Here is a 21,379-nt window from a genome sequence, read left to right as displayed (position 1 = left end):
AAATCCATTATGTAGGGTAATGATCAAAAGTCATTTCATAATGATACTGCTATTTGACACATTTATCATCTCGATTTTGTTCGTACTATCAGATTCTTGGCATTCAGAATATCAGTAAACTCAGCTATGTTCCCACCAAAAGTATGTGAATTGTGCAGCGATGTATTGCGTAAAGAATCGTACTCATTCTTAAAGACTGAAGGACATTCAGAAATGGTTGCACTAAATGAATTATAGGGAATGAATTACAAAATTTGAACTCCATCTAACTCTGAGGACTACCAAAGTCAATACCCAATATCTTTAAGTCTCGAGAAGTAACACAGGAAAAATTAGCTACCTCATAGCATTCCAAATGAATATCTGTTGTATCAACTATTACTCTGCAGGGTATATGATTCTTGTCAATCAAAACTGAACAATTCTCATAAAGACCTTCCTTGGGTGCAAGATTCAACAAACAAGACTTTGGAGCTGACAGCCTATTTCTCTCACTAGTAAAATTTTCTTGGTCTTCCATCATTAAAACTAGACGATGGTTGCGACCTAACAGCTCTGACACATATTTCATGTCTCCCTTGTCAAGGGCATACCTAACACGAGTAGATGATACTTGCCCTATCTCCTTTCCGTAACGAGAGTTTAAGGCTCCAGAAATTTGATTCTTGTCCATGACAGAATTGATTATATAAGCTTCTAATCCATACTCTTCACAGAGCTCCACAAGGTCTGATGCATTACCAGCAGCTCTATATCCAAAACGATAATTCTCGCCTGAGATTATTAAGATGTCATCATATTTTTTTCTTTTCTTTGTTCACATTGGAATCTCTATGTCAAGTTAGGATGTTAAAACATACCAGCAACAACTCCTCGTACTCCCAGCTCTTTGGACAGCTTCTCCACAAACTGACGAGGCGTAAGATTTCGAACTTTGGAAAAATCTATCTGGAGTTCCCTGGGGATTACATTATCGCAGTAAGGAGCCCATGATGAAAGAATCCTTTTGCGATCACATTCAGCAACTATGGGAGCCCTGCGTAGAAAATATACACAAAATCACACAAAGATTTGATTCTTTCTCATTTCATGATGTGGCATTTCATAAAGACCACTCACCAAAAAAGGAACTTCTCAATATGCTAGAGTAAGGCTAGGAAGATAAACTCAACAGATTTTAAACACCTTCCAGCTTCAAAGACAAAATTTTCTAAACCATGACTAACCCTACATTAAGTAGAATAGAGTTCGAAAAATATTTTATTTTGAGTAAATCAAGATTGTGTAACATATTGATAAACAAATCCTTAAACAGAGGGAAAAAAAAAAAAAAAGAGAGAACATTAACTTAAGTTCCTTCTCCCTCCCTCGCGCGCGCACACACACACATATTTAGAGAATGCAAGATAAAACTCCCTGAATGTGATGGTCTCTTTCTTGATCTATTTTGTCTTTTTCAGAGTTCAAATCTGGCATCCCCACACAACCCCCCTCCCCCCCCCCCCCCCCCCCCCCCCCCCAAAAAAAAAAAAAAAACCCTGAATGTGGTAATCTCTTTCTTTTTTGTATTTTCAGAATTTAAAGCTGGCTGAACCTAGGTACTATTACGGGATTGGGTGTAGCAGTGCCCAGAGGCAATCACGTAGAATTCACCCTTCTCTCTTTTTCTGGTCTGCCGAGGAGATAATATTTCTCTATTTAAAATTCCATGACAGTATAGTAAAAGAAAAGAGAGAACTGAAGTTACACCTCGGTTCCCATCCAAGTACTTCCGCCATTCCAACAAATGAAAGAAGAAACGGAATTCCTCTCTTTGCTGCCTGAATTGCAAGCTCACGATGACCAATATGGAGAGCATCAAACTTCCCCAGAGCTACTATCCCACCTATTGAAATGAAAATAATAATTGAGAATTTACACATAAATGATATCCACAAATCCTCTATTTCTTCTCATTTACAACACAATTGTAACAAGTGGAATTGAAACTCTGCTTTTTCTTTGATGATAAGCAACAAGTAGAACTGAAACTCACTAATCTACAAAAGTAATTGTAGATCCTAAGTAAATTTGGAATAAAATTGCAGATTGACCACTCAACTGTTCACAGCTACATTATCGCTGATCTTCTTATACAAAATTGAAGTACAAGGTATATGGAAAGAACAGGTCTAAAGTGTTCTCTTTATGAGTGTGTTGGAGCATGTTTCAATGGTTTTTACATTTTTTTTAATTTCTATGATCTTGTGTCAAATTTCTGTTAGAGGAAGACACTAAGCTGTGATATTGAGAGGCTAATCTTTGACCTTGCAGTATAACTGAAGACCTCAGTACACAGATTGCAACACATAAATATGTACACTAACAGAAATGGCTAAATATTGTTACCTATTTCCCACGTTTTCTATAAAAACCAGGAAGAGAAGAATAAAAAAATATTATAGAAGGAAAGAATAAGCATAAGAGCCAATAAAACCAAGGATTATGAAATACGAATTGCTGACAACAAGTGTAGAAAAAGGTATCTATGTAGCATTTAAGAAACTTTCATCAGTCAGAATAAGTGAAACTGGGGATTAATATAAATTCAGCATACATGTAATACCATTTGATAATTTTATTACAAGTAGTATATGGGTTAGAGCAAACCTGCAAGAATGGGCAATCTTTCTGATGGAGGCTCCTCATCTGTTCCAGATTGGCTAAACATGAAAATTGTAAAGAACACACATTTAAGCACTGAGATTCTAAGTAAAGTCATGCTTTAATACAAAATGAAATTACAATGTCAATGCAATGGATAGAAAAGCTCTCATTTAGATTTAATGGAATTATGATCTCGGTAAGCTTCATTTAAACATAAAATGAAAACTGCCCCAAAGACTATGTCCAGATGAAACTATTTAAATGTGTAACTGTCTCATCTAAAAATTTATACTGTTAAAGGGAGGACACTATTATTTATTTGTTTTAGATCTACAACACACTCTCTCACATGCAGCTCCTGAATCTTTCAATTGAGCCAAGCATGCGGAACTATTTTTGTAGATGACTGAAAACAAGACTCAAACATGGGGTCTCCATCTACACTCTACTCTCTTGCCCTGTTGAAGTGTGTGACTTTAAGCAGTTACAAGAGAAATAACTATCTCTTTATTTTAGATCTACAATGAAAACTCAACACGACAGAGTTTAGTAAGCACAAAGGCGTACTGTCCCTATTTATATGATATTCCAATAAGCTTATCATATTGTTTCGATCCAAAATGTGATTCAAACCTAATGTTGCAACTAATTTTCCAATTTCAACTTACCCATTCCATTTCCAGCGATCACAGGCTTATAAATCAAGGTTTAAAAAAGTTTTCTATTCTACACAATGACAAAAAGGTTTAGAAAGAAGTGAAAATAAAATTTACCTCAAACTATTAGAAAACAGGGAACTTTGGGTGTCTAAAGATTCAGCTTGAATACAATTGATAAAACAGAACCCCAAAATCACTCAACTCTTTTTCTAATACCCGAGAAATCCCCGAAGGCGGTGGGCACACGGTTCGAAACTCAGCGAATAACGGGCCCGCCCCGCTAGCCTTCTCCACTTAAATACCAGACTTTTGTCTTAGGCAAGGTTCTAACTCGTGTTGTGTGCCTAACTCACACGTAACTGTGTTGCACTCTTACCACTAGACTAAAACCTGGGGGCCAAATCACTCAATTTATTGCTCAAACAAGAACAGACATGTTGAATTACCTCAAACACTCAAAAAGTTAAGGGCTTTAGATATCTAAGATTCAGGTTGTACACAATTGAAACAAAAATAATCCAAAAACAACCTCAAACAAGAACATATACCTCAAAATTACCCAAATGTCACTAAATTAAAAAAAAAATTACCTCAAACTTTGAGAAAGTAAAGAACTTTGGGTATCTGAAGATTTAGTTTGTACACAATTCATTCAAAAGAAATCCCAAGATAACTAAACTTTATCAACACCTCAAAAATTACCCCAAGAATCACTACATTTACTGCCCAAAGAAGAAAAGTTATGAAAAAATTACCTCAAACTCTGAGAAAGTAAAGAACTTTGGGTATCTGAAGATAAATAACTAAATTTTATGAACACCACAAAATTACTCCAAGAATAACTACATTTACATCCCAAAGAAGAAAATTTACAAAAAAAAAAATTACCTCAAAGTTTGAGAAAGTAAAGAACTTTGGGTATCTGAAGATTTGGGTTGTACACAATTAACCCCAAAATCACTACCAACTTTATTGCTCAAACAAGAACTGATATTGTTATTCTTGTTTCTCAATCTGATTTTGAAATTCTTGAATGAAGAATTAGAGGTAAGTGGAGAAACAGTAGTGAATTGGTAAAAATTATTAGAGTCTCTTAATATAGAGCGAGACCCACCCAACATTCTTAATTTTCATTACAAGAATGAAGATTGAGATGGGATGTGGCCTATAGCTGTAACATTTCTTTGTTGCTGTTCTTTGTGTTCTTCTCCTGCCTAAAAAAAGCCTATCGCGTGGGCGTATTTGGATCATAGTTTTGGTTTCCTTTTTTTGGGGTGGGTGGGTGGGGTGGGGTTTGGGGGTTAGGAGGTTATTTCTGTATTTTGGGTTCAATTTCATTCTCTGGTTTCATTTTTACTTGTCACATTTCGTCTTTGAAAAGTCAAAGTAAATGAATTTTGTTAAAACGTAAATATATAAGAAAAGTTATAACTTATACTCTTTTCGTTTTAATTTATATGAATCTATTTGATTGAATACGTGTTTAAAAAAGTTGAAAAGGACTTTTAAACTTGTGGTGTTAAATGAGTCATATATATTTTGTGTGACTATGAATCATTGCATAATTGTATAAAGGTAAACTATTTCGAAATATAGAAAGAGATCATACTTTTTGATATGGACTAATAAGGAAATGGGTTTACATAAATTGAAACGAATGGAGTAGTATTTTTCTTATAGTTTTCTAAAAAGTAGGGCCTGAGGAGAGTAGAGTGTATGCGGACATTACACCCATCATGAGGGGATAAAAAGGCTGTTTCTGAAAGATCTTCGGCTCAAGAAAAAACATAATAAAAGGGTTAGATAAGAATTGACGAAAGTTAAAAAGCAATGATAAAATACTATAACTAAGCATTAGGAAGAAAAATAACACTAACTGCAAACTAACACAATAAACAAAATACAAGAGACAACAGATTGTCGAAGTACAAAGATTTAATATATTAAATAATTTAATTTAATTTAGCTTTAAAGATTAATCCAGTTAACTTTCGCCAAAATGATACCTTAATACAATGTTTAAAATGGTACCTTAATACAATGTTTAAAATGCAATTAACATTAAATTTATAAAAGTGAACTAAATTTTGGATACTTAACATAAAAAGGAGGGGAGGTTGAGTCATGTTGCATGAATTGATTTATGACCAATTAATGTAGTTATATGATACATCTTGACTCAACTTATTTTTATCCAAGTAAATGTAGGACGAGTTAAGTCATGATTCATATATTGATTTAATTCATTTTGACGTTGTTAGAATTTGACTAATCAGTCCATTTATCATATTTACTTTAAAAAAAAATCTTTAGTGATTTTTGTTGGGGTTGGAACTCATAGGTCGTGGAAACAGCCTCTTGCAGAAATAGTCCCTTGTGGTCAGATCCTTCTCCCAACCCTGCGTATAGCGAAAGCTTAATGCACTGGGATTTTTGAAACTCAAAGGTGATGACTCTATTCTTGAGCTTCTATTACATTCTAGACTAGAAAGCTACTGTACTTTCTTTTCTAACTAAACTTGTGAACACCTGCAAAGGGGAAGGCAAATATTCAGAATTCTCTTGCAAAGATTGTTTCACTCGCTTTTGTTACAATACTAGGCAAAATTTCATGTATAGAAAATAGAGGAAGCTGTGTTGTAAATTATAATCAATATAATGCAATTTTTCAAAAGGCTTTATACAGAATATATTTCTTCTAAATTCAAATGATGAAATCACCAGACAAATCATACTGCTGCCAAAAGTAGTAGCAACTTTTTTGATATCTAACCAAAGCAGGTTAGTTCCAGAGAAGGAAGGCTTAACGACAAGAAATCATGATATACTGGTATAAAGGGCAACCAAGTGCACGAAGCATCATGCATTCACGTAGGGACCGAGGAAGGGCCGCGCCCCAAAGGGGTGTAATATAAACAATCTACCCTGACACAAGCATGCACCTTTTGAAATCACTGACGTTACGTTGGACTTTCTTCCCTAGGGAAGATTAATGGTAACAGACATATAAAAGTTTAAGCTTAGCAGACAACTAAACTCTCATCAACAACAACAACATACCCAGTGTGAGTGGGATCTGGGGAGGCCAGAGAGGCTGTTTCCAATAGACCCTCAGCTCAAAGACAAACTAAACTGTCATAGAGGTAAAAAAAAGTGATCCAGGAAAGATGCATATGTGATATTTGTTAAGTGAGATACATATGATGACATTTCAGTAACCTACATTCACTAATGTGTTTCCGCCTCTGTTCTCCTTGGCAGATGGGGGGGGGGGGGGGGGGGGGGGGATACATGGAAACAAATCAACCAATTACGTTTCACTCTTGAATTAGTAGGAATCGACTATAAGAATCTTTTGTATAACTCTTTCTAGACAAGTACAGGGAATTAGCATTTTTCACAAGTCGCCTTGAACATCATGCGATGGCAGCTGTTACAGGTTCTTCAAACTCTTCAGATGAGGAAAAATCCAACACGGCTTGCTCCTCATCAGCATCAAAATGACCAGCATCCGGGACATAGCCAGAGAGCTTCATCAATTTAGTTAGTGTATTCAATATCCGATATATCTCTTTTTTCTTTGCATGCCTCTTATCTTTTACCATGAAAACATGAACCTGGCTTTGTATTTCAATCCAACTGCAACCCGGCTGTTTAACAACGCCTCGCTGTCGCATAAGCTTTCTGACCATTTTGACATCTTGCCATCTTCCTTGTTCAGCAAACATGTTTGATAGAAGAACATAAGGGCCAGAATTTGTAGGATCAATCTCCAAAAGCTTCTCCGCCACATACTTTCCCAACTCGATTTCCCTGTGAATTTTACATGCAGCGAGCAAAGAACCCCATACAACACTATCAGGAGACATCGGCATGGATTCAATCAAATCCTTCGCCTCTGCTAAGCAACCAGCCTTGCCAAGCAAATCAACCATGCACGTATAATGGTCCTTCAACGGTTCCAACCCATACTCTGTGCCCATGGAATAGAAATATTTACGACCCTCCTCAACCAATCCTGCATGACTACACGCACATAGAACTCCAATCATAGTCACATGATCTGGCTTCTCTCCAGATACTAACATAAAGTTAAAAGTTTCAAGAGCTTCAATAGCATGCCCATTTTGTGCATATCCAACTATTACGGCATTCCATGAAACCCAATCTCTGTCGAGCATTTTTGAGAATACACAGCTACCATCATCAACTGATCCACATTTCATATACATGTCTATAAGAGCGTTCCCCACGAAAACATCAGGCTCGGGTCCATTCTGGAAACGAAATCCATGTTTCAAAATATGTGTATGAGCCTGCCTACCAAGCTTCAGATCAGCTAAATTTGCACATGCATTGAGGAGGTTCCCAAACGTATAATGAGTTGGCCAAACCGATTCTCTTTTTAGCATAAGAAAGAGATTTAATGCCTCTTCGTTATTCCCATTCTGTGTATATCCAGCAATAAGAGCATTCCAAGACACGACATTTCTTTCAATCATCCCCATAAACATGGATCTCGCAGTCTTCACACTTGCAACTCTCGCATAACCACTTACTAAACAAGTATGTGACACCACGCTTCTGACTGGCATTTTATCAAAAATCCATCTAGCTTCATCAATTCTCCCAAACTTTGCATACATATCAACCAATGCGTTGCATATAATAAGATCATCTCTAAGCTTATCCGACTTGACAATTCGGGCATGGATTTCCTTACCTTCTCTTATCGCACACAAACTCGCACAAGCACTTACTACACTCGCAAAGGTCTTCTCATCTGGTTTAAAACCAAAGTCGATCATCCTAACAAATATCTCGAGCGCCTCCCTCACAGGCCCGTTTTGCTCATAACAAGAAATTAAACTATTCCACGACACCATATTACGCTCACACATCCCATTAAACACCTTTGTTGCACAACACACACTACCTGTTTTCGAGTACATGTCAATAAGCCCAGAACCCATGTAAACACTATCCGAATATCTCGATTTAACAACCGACGCATGAATTTGAGTTCCCATTTTCAAGTCCCTTAACCCTGCACAAGCACTTAAACCACTACCATAAGAAAACTCATTCAAAACAAAATCTTCTTTATGCATTTTCGCGAAATACTCTATCGACGAATCAAACAATTCACATTGAGCAAAACTCGAAACCATCAAGTTCCATGAACATTGATCAGGTTCAGGCATTAAATAAAACAACCCCTCAGCCTCAAAATACAATCTTGATGATGTATATGCGTTAATCATGGCATTCCAAGTAAAGGTATTTCTCTCAGGCATTTTATCAAACACCTTCTTAGCATTCTTGAACATACCACATTTCCCATATGTATCTATTAACTTGTTGTTTATGAATACCTCTGAACTAAATTGGGTTTTGAGAATTCGACAATGGACAGTTTGTATGATATTTTGGGACTTTGAATTGATGCAAGATTCTAGAATCTTGGCAAAGGGTGTAGAATTTGGAAGTGAAAAGAGATGACATGTGATGAGTTTCTTGAAAAAAAATGTGTCTTTTGTTGTCATTTGACATGGGGTTTAAGGATGTTTGAGTGATGAACATGTTGTTAGAACATTAGATATATGAACAGAATAAGCACAGATTTTAGTTTAACTTTGGTTAAAATATTATAAGAGGGTGTATATTAAAAAATAGTGTCAGCCCGGAATTTAAAGGTTATGGGTTCGAAATTGTAATTTCTCTTAGAAAGAATTTTTAAAAGTTCAATAGGGGTATAACAATATTTTGAGGAAAATTCCATAAAAGTATAATACTCCCTCTGTTCAAATTTATGTGACACCATTTGATTAAATGCGAATTTTAAGAAAAAAAAAAGACTTCTTAAATTATTATTCGGAACAAGTCTTGATATTTGCGGAGGCTGTAAATCTTCTCATATAGTTAAATTATTTCTGCGTATAAAAATGTGACATTCTTTTTGTGATACACTAAAAAGAAAAGTGTGTCACAAACACACTTTTTCATGTTTGTGACATTTTTGAAGAGTTTAATCAACAAAAGTGAACGAGATAGTGGTCAAAAACACACGTCAACTATCACTTTTTCTTGAGTTTCGCACTGTAATTATCAGTTGTTCCCTTTCCTACCTGAACTATCATCATCTAAGTATTAAAACACACTGATGAACAACTGATTGTCGGCTTTGAGATGTGAAATATGTTTTTTATGTTTTACCAATGAAAAAATTTGTTACTCCCTCCGTAGCAACGTATGTATACTTTTCGCTACTCTAAAGTTAATTTGACTAAACTTTGAAACTAAATTGGATTCGATTAACTCTTTATGTATTAAAATTAGAATTTATATATTTGAAAACTACATGAAAAGTACAATAAGTTACAATTTTTTTCATATCAATTTAGTAAAAACTACATCCTAAAATGTTGGTCAAAGTTCATGCAGTATGAATCTCGGAAAGTGAAAAATATCACATAAATTGGGACAAATTAATTATTATAACTATGATCAAGACCCAACTTTAGTTGATTAAATCTAAATCATTGATATTAAAATGAGACATACGTCGCCCATCCAAGTAAAGAATTTTGAAAAAATTGAGATAAAGAGAGATGCTGAGGAGTCGGATCAGTAACTCTCAGCCCAAGTGATGGACAAGTTGAAGAGTTGTTAGCCCAAGTGATGGACAAGTTGAAGAGTTGTTTAAACAATCCTCACACTGCTATATCGTTCATTGATTACACAAGTTAAAGGTTGCTGTTATACTAATCCATGCTTATTAATTCCAAATAGCTCTATTAAATAACAATATCAGCTGGCATTATGCATATGCATGCTTGTGTTAGAGCTTTAGTGTTTGACAAATTTAATCCATGCATTCTCCTTAATTGAGAGAAAAAATCCTTTCTAAATTAATTTCAAATTGATCTCATTGTTCACTTATAGCTCGATGACTTCTTTTTTTTTTATAAATACCAACTTCTTTTGACTTACAACTTTATCTCCTCAGAGCACTTTTTTCTTTTTTGTTTAACAAAAAGAGTCGGAACGAAAGTGCACCTTATCAAAGTGAGGTATACATTGAGTTGTGCGGACTCTTCACTTTCGACGATACATCATCAATTGATTTTGACTACTTTGACCAAAATTGTTAGAGAATTTCAAAACAGATACAATGGGGGAAATCATAATTTAGGCATATTATTTTTTATCGTTAAAAGATATTCGTATTAAAAAGTCAGCAACCAGAAAGTCCTTAAAGATAGTTATAGGTCCACATTACTGTCAAATGTGCAATCAACTCAAGAAGCTTATCACGACCTTTATATCATTTGCAATAGCCATGTTACACACACACACAAAATAATTACTGATTCAAAGTTGGTCCAAAAGATCGTGCATTCCTTTCCTTTCAAATAGTCCACCATAATTTAGGCATATATTTATAACTCTATTTTTAGATATTTAAATTATTTTTATCGCACCCATCTGTATCTGTACTTGGATCCTTATCCTCGAATTTTAAAAATTTAGCTCATGAAGAATTTAACCTCTAGATCTGCACCCGTACCAGACATCCCAGCCCGAGCAACTTGGGATATATAGGATCCTACTTTAATCTAAGTAGTACTTTTGTCCAAGCAGGATGCTTCATAAAAAAGTGATAATCAAGTTAAACTATTTTAAAACAAGTTTTAGAAAGATTCTGAAAGCTTGACTTTGGGAATTACATCGTAGTCCAACTTATCATCAATCAGTAAATATCAAGTAGGATCGTAAACGGGCGGGTCAGATTGAACAGTCGAACTAGTGAAAAATAATTAGGGAGAATAACCTATATATACATAAAAATAAGGTATATTTACAAAATATGACGATATTTTTCAGTTTACAAAATATATCAATAGATTTCTTACAAAAGATATACGAAAATTTTATGTATGAAATGTGTATATCTCGCTCAAAGCTTACAATTTTCGTTTAGAAATTTATGTATGAAAACTTTATGAAATATGTATATCTCGCTCAAGATTAAAAAATTTGGCTCAAATTTGTGTATGAAAATTATACTATGAAATATGTATATCTTACTCAAAGCTTAGAATTCTCACATTTTTCGTGTTTGAAAACTATATAAAAACGATATGAAATATGTATATATCTGTATAAATTTTGTATAGAGTTCATGTTAGGTTTTTTGGAAATTTAATACAACTACAACATTTTATATAACTTTCATACAAAATCAATACAATTTTGTATCTCGCTTCAAATTCGGATGAAATTTTTTCCCCTTCGTGGAACTTTTTATGTTGTCTAGTGAGAAAGTTGGATTCTCAGAGTTTTGGATGGAACTGATATACAAATCCAGTAACTGATATTCTCTAAGGGGTCATTTGGTTTAAGGACTCATTAGTCCCGGGATTATAATCCCGGGACTAATTTATCCCAATAGATGGGATTATTTTATACCTATAAAATAATCCTAGTATAAGTGGATAAGAAGGTATAAATTGGGTTATCCCAGCACTAATTTTTATACCATGTTTGATATAAGGTATAAATTTATCCCAGCACTAATTTATACCTTATACCAAACATGGTATAAAAATTAGTGCTGGCATAACCCACCTTATACCTTAAACCAAACGACCCCTAATAGTAAATGGTCAGAGACATGGTTTCTTTCGGTCAGAAACTGGACTACGACTAGGAGACCCAATATCTCCTTCACTCTTTGTGCTCATTGCAGAGCTACTCTCGGTAATGTTAAATATCTTCCACAATACAAGAAGGTTTAGAAGCTTTTACATGAATAGGGTTGGGCCACAAGTGAATCACTTAGCATTTGCGGATGACTGAATCGTATTCTCTAGTGAAGGATTTCATAATTGGGGCGGGCTTTGCCGGAGAGCATGGATGAAACAAAGTATCGGCGAGCGATTTTTTTTCCAGATCTGAGCAGATTGTGAGAGAGAATGGGAAGAAAGGGTTGGTTTTTTTTTTTCCAGATCTGAGCAGATTAAAGAAGGGGAAGGGAAGGATGGACTTTTAATTTTTTTTAGATCCGTTATGTTTTGTAATTTAAGTCGATATATTTTATAAATAAGGAAAAATATCCTTATATTTTGTGATATAGAATTTTAAGTAGTATTATTAGGTCATTTTCTCAAATAATAATTATTGGCATTAACTCTTGAACAATGGGTAGAATTAATTTGGGCCTCATGTATCTCCCGCGCGCAAAGGGGAGAGAAGGGGGGGGGGGGGGGGGGGGGAATTCATCACTTTTGCCTACGAAGCTCAATTCTAATGTGGGCGAGGCCCATCTCTTGTTCTAGCCTATTTACTAACCCACAACACACAATTCAAAATAAGGAGGAAGGAAAGACCACCTATGTGGGATATTTGCACTTCACATAGGAGAAAAGATAAGTAAGGAAAGAAAAAACCCACAATTAGACTTTGACTTTGCATTACCGACAAAGAATTGACTAGAATTGCAATACACAACTATCACAAGCCGATCGATAACCCATATTATCCATTATTTCAGGAATAGTCAAGTGAGAATACAAGCTAAAAGCCAAAATAAGCTTAGACTCCCACACAGCTCTGAACTAATGAAAAATAACAAGCGGACAAATGGGTATCGATAATATGGATATACATCTTTTAGTGGATAATATATATTCATATCTAATCCATTTTAAATGGTCAATTATTCACACCTCGAAGATGGTTAGGCCAACTACCAATTGTTTCTTTTTTCTACCCAAACTATCACCTAGACGTGTTTTAATACATTGATGGTGATAGTTCAGGTAGAAAAAGAAAACAACTATCTATGTTTTAATACATAGATGATGATCATTCAGGTAGGAAAAGAGAATAACTATCCATGTTTCAATACATAGATGGTGATAATTCAGGTAAGAAAAGGAAACAATCGATAGCTGGGGTGTGAAACTCGGGAAAAAGTGATAGTTCAGGTGTGTTTTTGACCATTATCTCTTGTATGTTTAAACCATTTTGTCAGCCCTACTATCAAGCTAAACTATTTTAAAACAAGTTGAGGACAGGTTTTAGCAGATTCTACAAAGCTTGACTTTGGGAATTACATCATAGTCAACTTGTCAAAAGAAATACAGTTAGTCATTTATGCATTTGCAAGATACAACATGACTGGTCAACAGTTGCCTCTAATAACAGCATTTATTTTCTATACCAAGTTGCCCTGTCTGTATACTCATATTAAACTATGTAGCTTGCTATCCTCCTCTATATATTCTCAAGTGTTCAGAAACAAACACAGTACCAAATATACTAATATGGATTCAGCATTGTTCTCCTCCAATCTTTTAGTAAATAGTAGTAGTTCTCTTCTATTCTTCATTACAAGTTTTGTTTGTTTGTCTATGGCATTGTGTCGTGGCAATGACACAGACCAACAAGCACTACTTGCATTCAAGGGAGCTATAAATGACCCTTTTGGATATACGAAAACATGGAACGTGTCCACACACTTTTGCCAGTGGCCTGGTGTCACTTGTGGACGTAAACACATCAGAGTTATTAAACTAAACGTCCCGAACCAAAACCTTAATGGTCCCTTGTCTCCCTTCATTGGCAACATGAGTTTCCTCAGGTCTCTATACCTGTCGAACAATAGCTTCCATGGTGAAATCCCCTCAGAGATTGGTCGTTTGAGAAGGCTACAACGATTGAATCTTGGTAACAACTCATTTCATGGGGATATTCCTTCAAATTTATCAAGGTGCTCAAATCTTATATCTCTTATCCTTGGAGGTAACAAGTTAGTAGGAAGTCTTCCTTTAGAGTTAGGCGCCTTGTCCAAACTCGAGTACTTGTTACTCACTCGAAACAGCTTGACAGGTGAAATCCCTTCTTCTTTTGGAAACTTAACATCATTGAAAGGATTCTATGCACCATTGAATAATCTTCAGGGGAAAGTCCCGGATTCACTTGGGCAGCTGAAGAACTTAGAAAGTATCGGATTAGCTGCGAACTATTTGACAGGTACTATCCCTTTTGCAATCTTCAATATATCTTCCATCCGAACATTTGATGTTGGAATGAACCAAATCCAAGGTACACTTCCTTCAAGTTTGGGAATCACCCTCCCGAATCTTGAATTATTCATCATCGGTGGAAACAATGTTTCTGGATCGATCCCATCTACATTGTCCAATTCATCAAAGCTAATGTATTTTCTTGCTGGAGGTAATCAACTTACAGGAACTGTACCAAGTCTTGAGAACCTGAATGGGCTTCAACAGTTAACAATTCCAGGGAATTATCTTGGAACAGGAAAACCAGATGATTTAAGTTTCATCGCCTCTCTGACTAATGCGTCTCGTTTCAGAATTTTGGAGATTCAGTTCAATAGTTTTGGAGGGATTCTGCCTGCATCCTTCAGAAATCTATCGACCGAGCTTCAGGTTGTGCAGTTGTCATACAACAGAATACGCGGTAACATACCGGTTGAGATTGGAAATTTCATCAACCTGGAAGAATTTCAGGTGAGGGAAAACTTACTTACTGGTACCATTCCAATCAGTTTTGGGAAAGTTAATAAACTGCAGATTCTGGATTTGGGTCAGAATAGATTTTCAGGGATTATTCCATCACCTCTGGGAAATCTGAGTGTAGTATCAATCCTTCTTCTTCACAATAATAATCTCACAGGTGAGATACCAGCAAGTTTAGGAAATTGCAATTACATGATTGAAATATATGTTTCTCAAAATAACTTGTTAGGAGAGATACCTAAGGAACTCTTTGCTCTCTCTTCCTTAGTTGCTGTAGACATTTCTGAGAACCATCTAGATGGTTTTATTCCTCTTGAAGTTGGACGCATGAGAAATCTTGAATATCTTAATGTTTCCGTGAATAACTTGACGGGTAAAATCCCGAGTACCATTGGTAGCTGTGTGAGACTTGAAGCCTTAGACATGAAAGGAAACTTATTTCAAGGGATTATTCCTCCTTCTTTCAGTTCTTTGAGAGGTCTCCATGTTTTAGACCTTTCTAGGAATAATTTATCTGGCCAAGTACCAAAATACTTGGAGGGATTCAAGTTTCAACGCTTGAACTTATCGTTCAATGATTTCGAAGGAGTGTTACCAAATGAAGGCGTCTTTAAAAATGCAAGTGCAATATCAGTAATCAGAAATCCAAAACTTTGTGGAGGTATCCCTAACATACATCTTCCGGAATGTGACATCAAAAGATCGAAAAATTTTGGTTTGAGGTTTATCCTCAAGATTGTTATCTCCGTTGTCTTTGGTATACTAGGACTTGGTATGCTAGTCACTTTAGTATATTATTTCTTGTTAAAGAAATCGAGAAGGGTGCCTGTTTCAAGTTCAATCGGTGAGTCACTCATAAATGTATCTTACCAAAGTTTGCTTCAAGCTACTAATGGATTCTCCGAAGACAACTTGATTGGTGCTGGTAGCTATGGATCTGTTTATAAAGGAACTCTTGATGGAGGATTAGTTGTCGCGGTAAAAGTATTAAACCTCTCGCGACGTGGAGCTTGCAAAAGTTTTATGGCTGAATGTGAAGTCTTGAGAAACATAAGGCACCGGAATTTGGTCAAGGTTCTCACAGCTTGTTCAGGCATTGACTATCAAGGGAACGATTTCAAGGCATTGGTTTACGAGTTTATGGTTAATGGAAGCCTCGAAGACTGGTTGCATCCTGGTCCACTTGATGAAGATACAAGTCAGGTAGCTGAAACAAAAAGGTTGAATATTCTTCAAAGGCTTAACATTGCTATCGACGTTGCTTCTGCAATCGATTATCTACATCACAGCTGCGAGACTCCAATAGTTCATTGTGATCTCAAGCCAAGCAACATTCTTCTAGACAATCGGTTGGTCGGGCATATTGGTGATTTTGGTTTGGCGAAGTTCCTTCAGCCAACTGCACAAAATTCTTCCATTTCAGAAAGAAGCTCTAGTATTGTTAGAGGAACTATTGGTTACACTGCTCCAGGTAACAGTTCTCTTCTCATTTCTTCCATCTTTATAAATATCATAAATGATTAAACTATCTCTTCATTGTTCTACTCTAGAAACAAACACACATACTACCAAGCATTTAGTTTTATAAAATCAAGTCCTACTAAGTTATAATCCTCCTAAGAAAATTACTCTTCCATGATTTTCTCCGTTTGTGAACTGTAGAATATGGGATGGGTAGCGAGCTATCGACTTGTGGTGATGTGTACAGCTTCGGGATCCTCTTGCTAGAAATGTTCACAGGAAAAAGGCCTACAGATGGAATGTTTAAGGATGGTTTAGACCTTCCAAGTTTCGCTAAGCATGCATTGCTTAATGGAGCTATGGAAGTCATCGATCCGTCCCTTATTTGTGAAAGTAATGAAGACAATAAAGGTGAAAGCACAAGTATCTACCAGAATATGGAGTATCTGGTTTCTGTACTTCGAGTCGGGGTTGCTTGCTCTGCATATTCTGGAGCTGAAAGAATGAACATCACTGAAACTGTTTCCCAATTGTACTCTATCAGAGAAGCTCTTCTGAAATCAGAACAAAATTGAGCATGTTGAAAAAATATCCTTTTCTTTTGTAGTTATAAATAACTGTGACTTTATTGTAGTTACTTGGGTCATTCATCACCTGAGTCCTGATACTTGATGTTAGAACTAAGACCTACAGAATATCTTGTAATAAGTATAAGCTTGTATGTTCAAATAGTTCTTTTTTAATTATAAATCAATTCTTGAATGCTTTACAGCAGAATCAAAAGCAGACTGTATCAAGACAAGAAAGGGAACTTCTATAGAAGCTAACATTTCCTTTTTTAAAGTTAAATGTTAGTAACAGTTTTTAAAAGAGTTATTAATATTTATGTAGTAGATATTAAAAGTGATTATTTACCAATTTGTCGTCGAAACTCTGAAGAGTTTGTCTGCCCCGAGGCTGGGGAAACCTAGAGTAGATGATTTAGGTTTGGGTTATAAGAAAAAGGAACTTTACATTACAAAAATACTAGTCAACTCTTCCTATTTGTCCAAGCCTTGAAGGACAAAGTCACCTGACGTATGTGCTGTTAATGGAAAGTAACATGTACGGTGCAATTAGTTGAGATGTGTCCAAGCTGATCAAGACATCACAATTATTTAAAGAAAACAAATTTCTCAATACAACTTAACTTTGTCAAGCATGTAAGATTAATAAAGAAATAGAGAACACTTCGGTTAATTGTTGACCAACAGAAAGCATGAGAAGAAAAAACATAGAATTTCTAATCAATCCATTAAAATAAATTTAGCAGCGATAGTCAAACAATATGTGTAATTAAGGGACTGGTAATAATATTATACATGAACGTGGTGCATTTTCATCACCTTGTCTACCTAATACCTATTTACAAAATGGTCAATGGTTGTGCTTCAACAAAAGGCAACAGAAAGAAATCAAACATAATTGAGATGAAGTGAATATGTCAAATTACAGAAAATGTTGCAAGGCCTTTCTCCTTAAGAGCATGATAACACAATTCCCATCAGCCATAACCTTATGTTGCTCGGACTCTCCAAAAATTGTCGCTGCACCTGTATCGGATCCTTCACAGATGCACTACTTTTGGAGGATCCGACACACACCCGCCAACATTTTTTTGAGGAGTTCGAGCAACATTGGCCGTACGTACATGATACAGTAAACTTGCAGCTCCCCATAAGACCTAGCAAAGAACCTGAATTTAGGACAAGGTTAGGAAGACCTACCTAACTAACAACATGATACTACAAGAGAGTGATTATACAAATAAGATAAAAACACTCCACAAATGCAAAGAGAAGCATCGCCTCAGAAGTAATATCTTAGAGGAACTTTTTTCGGCAAACTTCACGTTATGAGAAACGTATGAGTGTCCAAGAAAATAAAATTCCTGACTCAATTGTCTCAGCACCAGTGATCAGATGAGGAAGCACAATGAACAAGGATGATGGGCACGTATACAGAGTCCTCAAGAGGATTTGTTGAATAATCACTTCACAAGTGGAATACCAGAAGGAACTTTTCTCATATAATCTTCGTAGTCAGAACCAAAGAACTGCTTGAGGAAAAATTCCTCGTAAGGTATCCTTGACGAGAAAAATTTCCACACAACCACTGCAAATCCAACGGTTGATATTGGATTACAAAGCATTATTTGAGTACCAACAGACCAGATGAAGAAACCACAATAACCGGGATGTCGGACAAATCTATAGATCCCATCTGTAACCAATTGATGATCTTCCTCGTGATAAACTTTTATTAGATGAGTGAAGGCTCGGCCTGCTGTCACAATGGCCAACTTCCTTATGATTTCTCCAAGAACAACCAGTGCAAGGCCCAAATTACTTATCCACCAATATTCCTTTAAGCCAGGAAAGAAATAAATTTCAATAAGGTACTCTATCAACGAGCAAATCATTGCCAGTAGATAATGTTTACTTATCAAAAGCGACTTAAGAGATACGTTTGACTTCCCATGAATGACAAGTGCCAGAATGTACTCGGAAACGTGGAAGAATATTATTGAAATGAGCATTTGCAATAATTGTCTGCATGCTGTATATCCAAAAATCTCTGCCATTTCACGCAAATAAGTCAAACAAAACCTCTCGTTAAAATTACTAAAATGAGATCTCAGTCTGAGTCATCAAAGTCTTGAAATCATGAGACGCTATGTTTCAAATTTCAACTCCAAACCTGAAAATATTGACGAGCTCTGTACAATTAGCACCAGAAAATGAGCCTCAGAATCAATGACAATATCCTTTAAGAATGACATTTCCTGCATATTTATATGAGTACCATTCAGGAACAAAGACATAACATCAAAGGGGATGACAGAACTTAGATTTTCTATACGTGCATTATAGACTAAGTTCATCCTCATTTTTTAATCCAAAATCAGCTTATACAATCTCTTACTCTACGTAAGCTTAGATATCATAGTGATCCCTTAGCTCTCACAAATCATCTTAAAACATCATCAATTGGATTTTGGGGGCAGTACGGGGCTACTATTTATAGCCATGTACAACAACAACATACCTAGTATAGTCCCATAAGTGAGGTCTGGGGAGGGTGGTGGGTAGGGGTAAGGCTGCGTACCACACCACCCTCCCAAAATAGCTACATTTTACTGCTCAAACAAGAACATCTACGATAAATACCTCAAATTACCCCCAAAATCACAAAATTTACTGCTCAAAGTATGATAAATTACCAAAAACTTTCAGAAAGTAAGGAGTTTCGTATATCTAAGATTTAGGTTGTACACAATTGATAACAAAAGAATTCCCAAAAATCACAACATTTACTGCTCAGGGAAGAAAAGCTACGATAAATACCTTAAATTAACCCCAAAAAAATCACTAAATTTACTACTAAAAGAAGAAAAGTTTTGATAAATTACCTCAAATCAAAAGAAAGTAAAGAACTTTGGGTATCTGAAGAACTGAGTTTGAACACAATTGACCCCAAAACCGGAAAAAGTTGATTTTCATAGCGAGAACTGAAAACTCGCGGTGGATTGTTCTTTTCTTAGTATAGCTGAAAGTTCTTTCTTTTCTTTTTTACAAAAAATTCCAGAAAATTGATACGTATTACTTTACAGATTCGTTCAAGATCATAACTTTGGAGCCATTATCACATATAGAAGCAAATAAATTTGTAAATTAACTCGTAACAACAACAAATATCCGAAAAATCAACGTGGTTTTTTTCCTTAGTATATCTGAAAGACTGGTACAAGATCATAACTTTGGAGCCATTATCACATATGAGAACAAATAAATTTGCAAATTTACTCATACAAACAACAAATATAGGAAATCAGAGATGAGCCTTACTTTTATGCAATGTCAGCAAAGTGAATATGAATACTCATATGGAAAAAAAAATTCCAATTTCCAAATACCATTTTTCACTTTGTAACAAAAGTTACTTCTTTTCTAATTTCACAATTTTCATGGCTAAATGGGGCCTTAATATAGCTGGAAGTTCTTTCTTTTATGTTTTTCCTTTTGTTTTTCTGAGAAACAAGTTTCAGAAAATTAATTAATACTAATCTCAGATTGATAAAAGATCATAACTTTGGATTCATTATCACATATAGAAGCAAATAAATTTGCAAAATAACTCATAATAACAGCAACTATTTTTTTTTTAATTATATCCTAAAGTTCTTTTTTTTCTTTTTTCCTTTTCTTTTTATAAAAAAGTTTCATAAAATGGATTATTATTACTTTACAGATTAGTACAAGATCATAACTTTAGACCCCATTATCACATATAGGAGCAAATAAATTTGCAAATTAACTATTAAAAAATAACAAATATTTCTTGTAGTATATCAAAAAGTTCCTTTTTTTTTTTTTGGTACTACTTTTCAGATTGGGACAAGATCATAACTTTGGAGCAAATAAATTTGCAAATTAAGGTAAATATGCAATGGAAGCAAAGTGCATATGAATACTAATATGAAAGAAAAATTTAATTTGTATTTTACCAACAATAATTATTTGGAAAACAAAAAAAAAAAATGGAACCTGTAAATCAGTTTCGCCAGAGAAGGAGATGGGAGTTTCACATGTGATAGGGAGGGTGTGTTTGGATGGCCCAAGAGGGAATAGACTTGGGTGATTTGAGGTGGGCTATTAATTTGGACTAGGTTAGATGGTTATCAAATAATTTGCAGTAATATCCTTATTTTGGGTGGTTTTAATTTTTATCCATAAAAAATGAAAGTATTAAACTTCTGTCCTTCGCCTAAAACCTTAGCAGTCGGTTGGCAGGAGAATAAACTATCTCATGTAGATGAAATTGAGTAGGATAAGATGGAAATATTAATCCCACTCTTTATGTGGGACTACTAATCTCACCTTTACCCACCTTTTATCCCATCTATATGGGATTGGATGAGATATCAAAAAAGTTATCCTACCAACCAAACATAGGAGTAATTCCAATCCCATTTGATTAATAATCTAGCCCATCCTATCCTTCCTACCAAACGACCCCTTA

General features: G+C 35.3%; 4 protein-coding genes across 10 annotated transcripts; 1 reads left to right on the top strand and 3 right to left on the bottom strand.

Moving 5' to 3' along the window:
* Positions 1-206: 206 nt before the first annotated feature.
* On the bottom strand, positions 207-4,543 carry LOC132614500 (FAD synthetase 1, chloroplastic-like). The gene is given in 6 exon segments (XM_060328962.1): positions 207-272; positions 275-774; positions 861-1,036; positions 1,750-1,885; positions 2,650-2,702; positions 4,194-4,543. Coding segments are annotated over 6 exon segments (1,125 nt in total). The 5' UTR covers positions 4,427-4,543; the 3' UTR covers positions 207-245.
* A 1,878-nt stretch (positions 4,544-6,421) lies between these two features.
* Positions 6,422-9,081, bottom strand: LOC132615544 (pentatricopeptide repeat-containing protein At2g13600). Its single transcript, XM_060330146.1, has one exon. It carries the CDS (start codon positions 8,849-8,851, stop codon positions 6,722-6,724), a length of 2,130 nt encoding a protein of 709 aa, XP_060186129.1. The 5' UTR covers positions 8,852-9,081; the 3' UTR covers positions 6,422-6,721.
* A 4,555-nt stretch (positions 9,082-13,636) lies between these two features.
* Positions 13,637-16,893, top strand: LOC132613401 (probable LRR receptor-like serine/threonine-protein kinase At3g47570). The gene is made up of 2 exons (XM_060327406.1): positions 13,637-16,328; positions 16,520-16,893. The coding sequence occupies exons 1-2, from the start codon at positions 13,637-13,639 to the stop codon at positions 16,891-16,893; spliced, it is 3,066 nt and encodes a 1,021-aa protein (XP_060183389.1).
* Positions 16,894-17,759: 866 nt separating this feature from the next.
* LOC132614152 (protein-S-isoprenylcysteine O-methyltransferase A-like) lies at positions 17,760-21,058 on the bottom strand. 7 transcript variants are annotated; one of them, XM_060328528.1, is made up of 3 exons: positions 20,905-21,027; positions 19,058-19,142; positions 17,760-18,934 (listed from the first exon to the last, which is right to left on the bottom strand). In XM_060328528.1, exons 2-3 carry the CDS (start codon positions 19,137-19,139, stop codon positions 18,348-18,350), a joined length of 669 nt encoding a protein of 222 aa, XP_060184511.1. In that variant the 5' UTR covers positions 19,140-19,142; positions 20,905-21,027; the 3' UTR covers positions 17,760-18,347. The 7 variants fall into 7 exon arrangements, with proteins under 7 accessions (XP_060184511.1, XP_060184513.1, XP_060184512.1 ...); XM_060328530.1 differs by lacking the exon at positions 20,905-21,027 and adding an exon at positions 20,206-20,885; XM_060328529.1 differs by lacking the exon at positions 20,905-21,027 and adding an exon at positions 19,770-20,190.
* Positions 21,059-21,379: the final 321 nt, after the last annotated feature.

This window comes from Lycium barbarum, chromosome 10 (assembly GCF_019175385.1).
Source record: "Lycium barbarum isolate Lr01 chromosome 10, ASM1917538v2, whole genome shotgun sequence".
Lineage (NCBI taxonomy): Eukaryota > Viridiplantae > Streptophyta > Magnoliopsida > Solanales > Solanaceae > Lycium > Lycium barbarum.
This window is presented reverse-complemented; position numbering and strand designations above follow the sequence as displayed.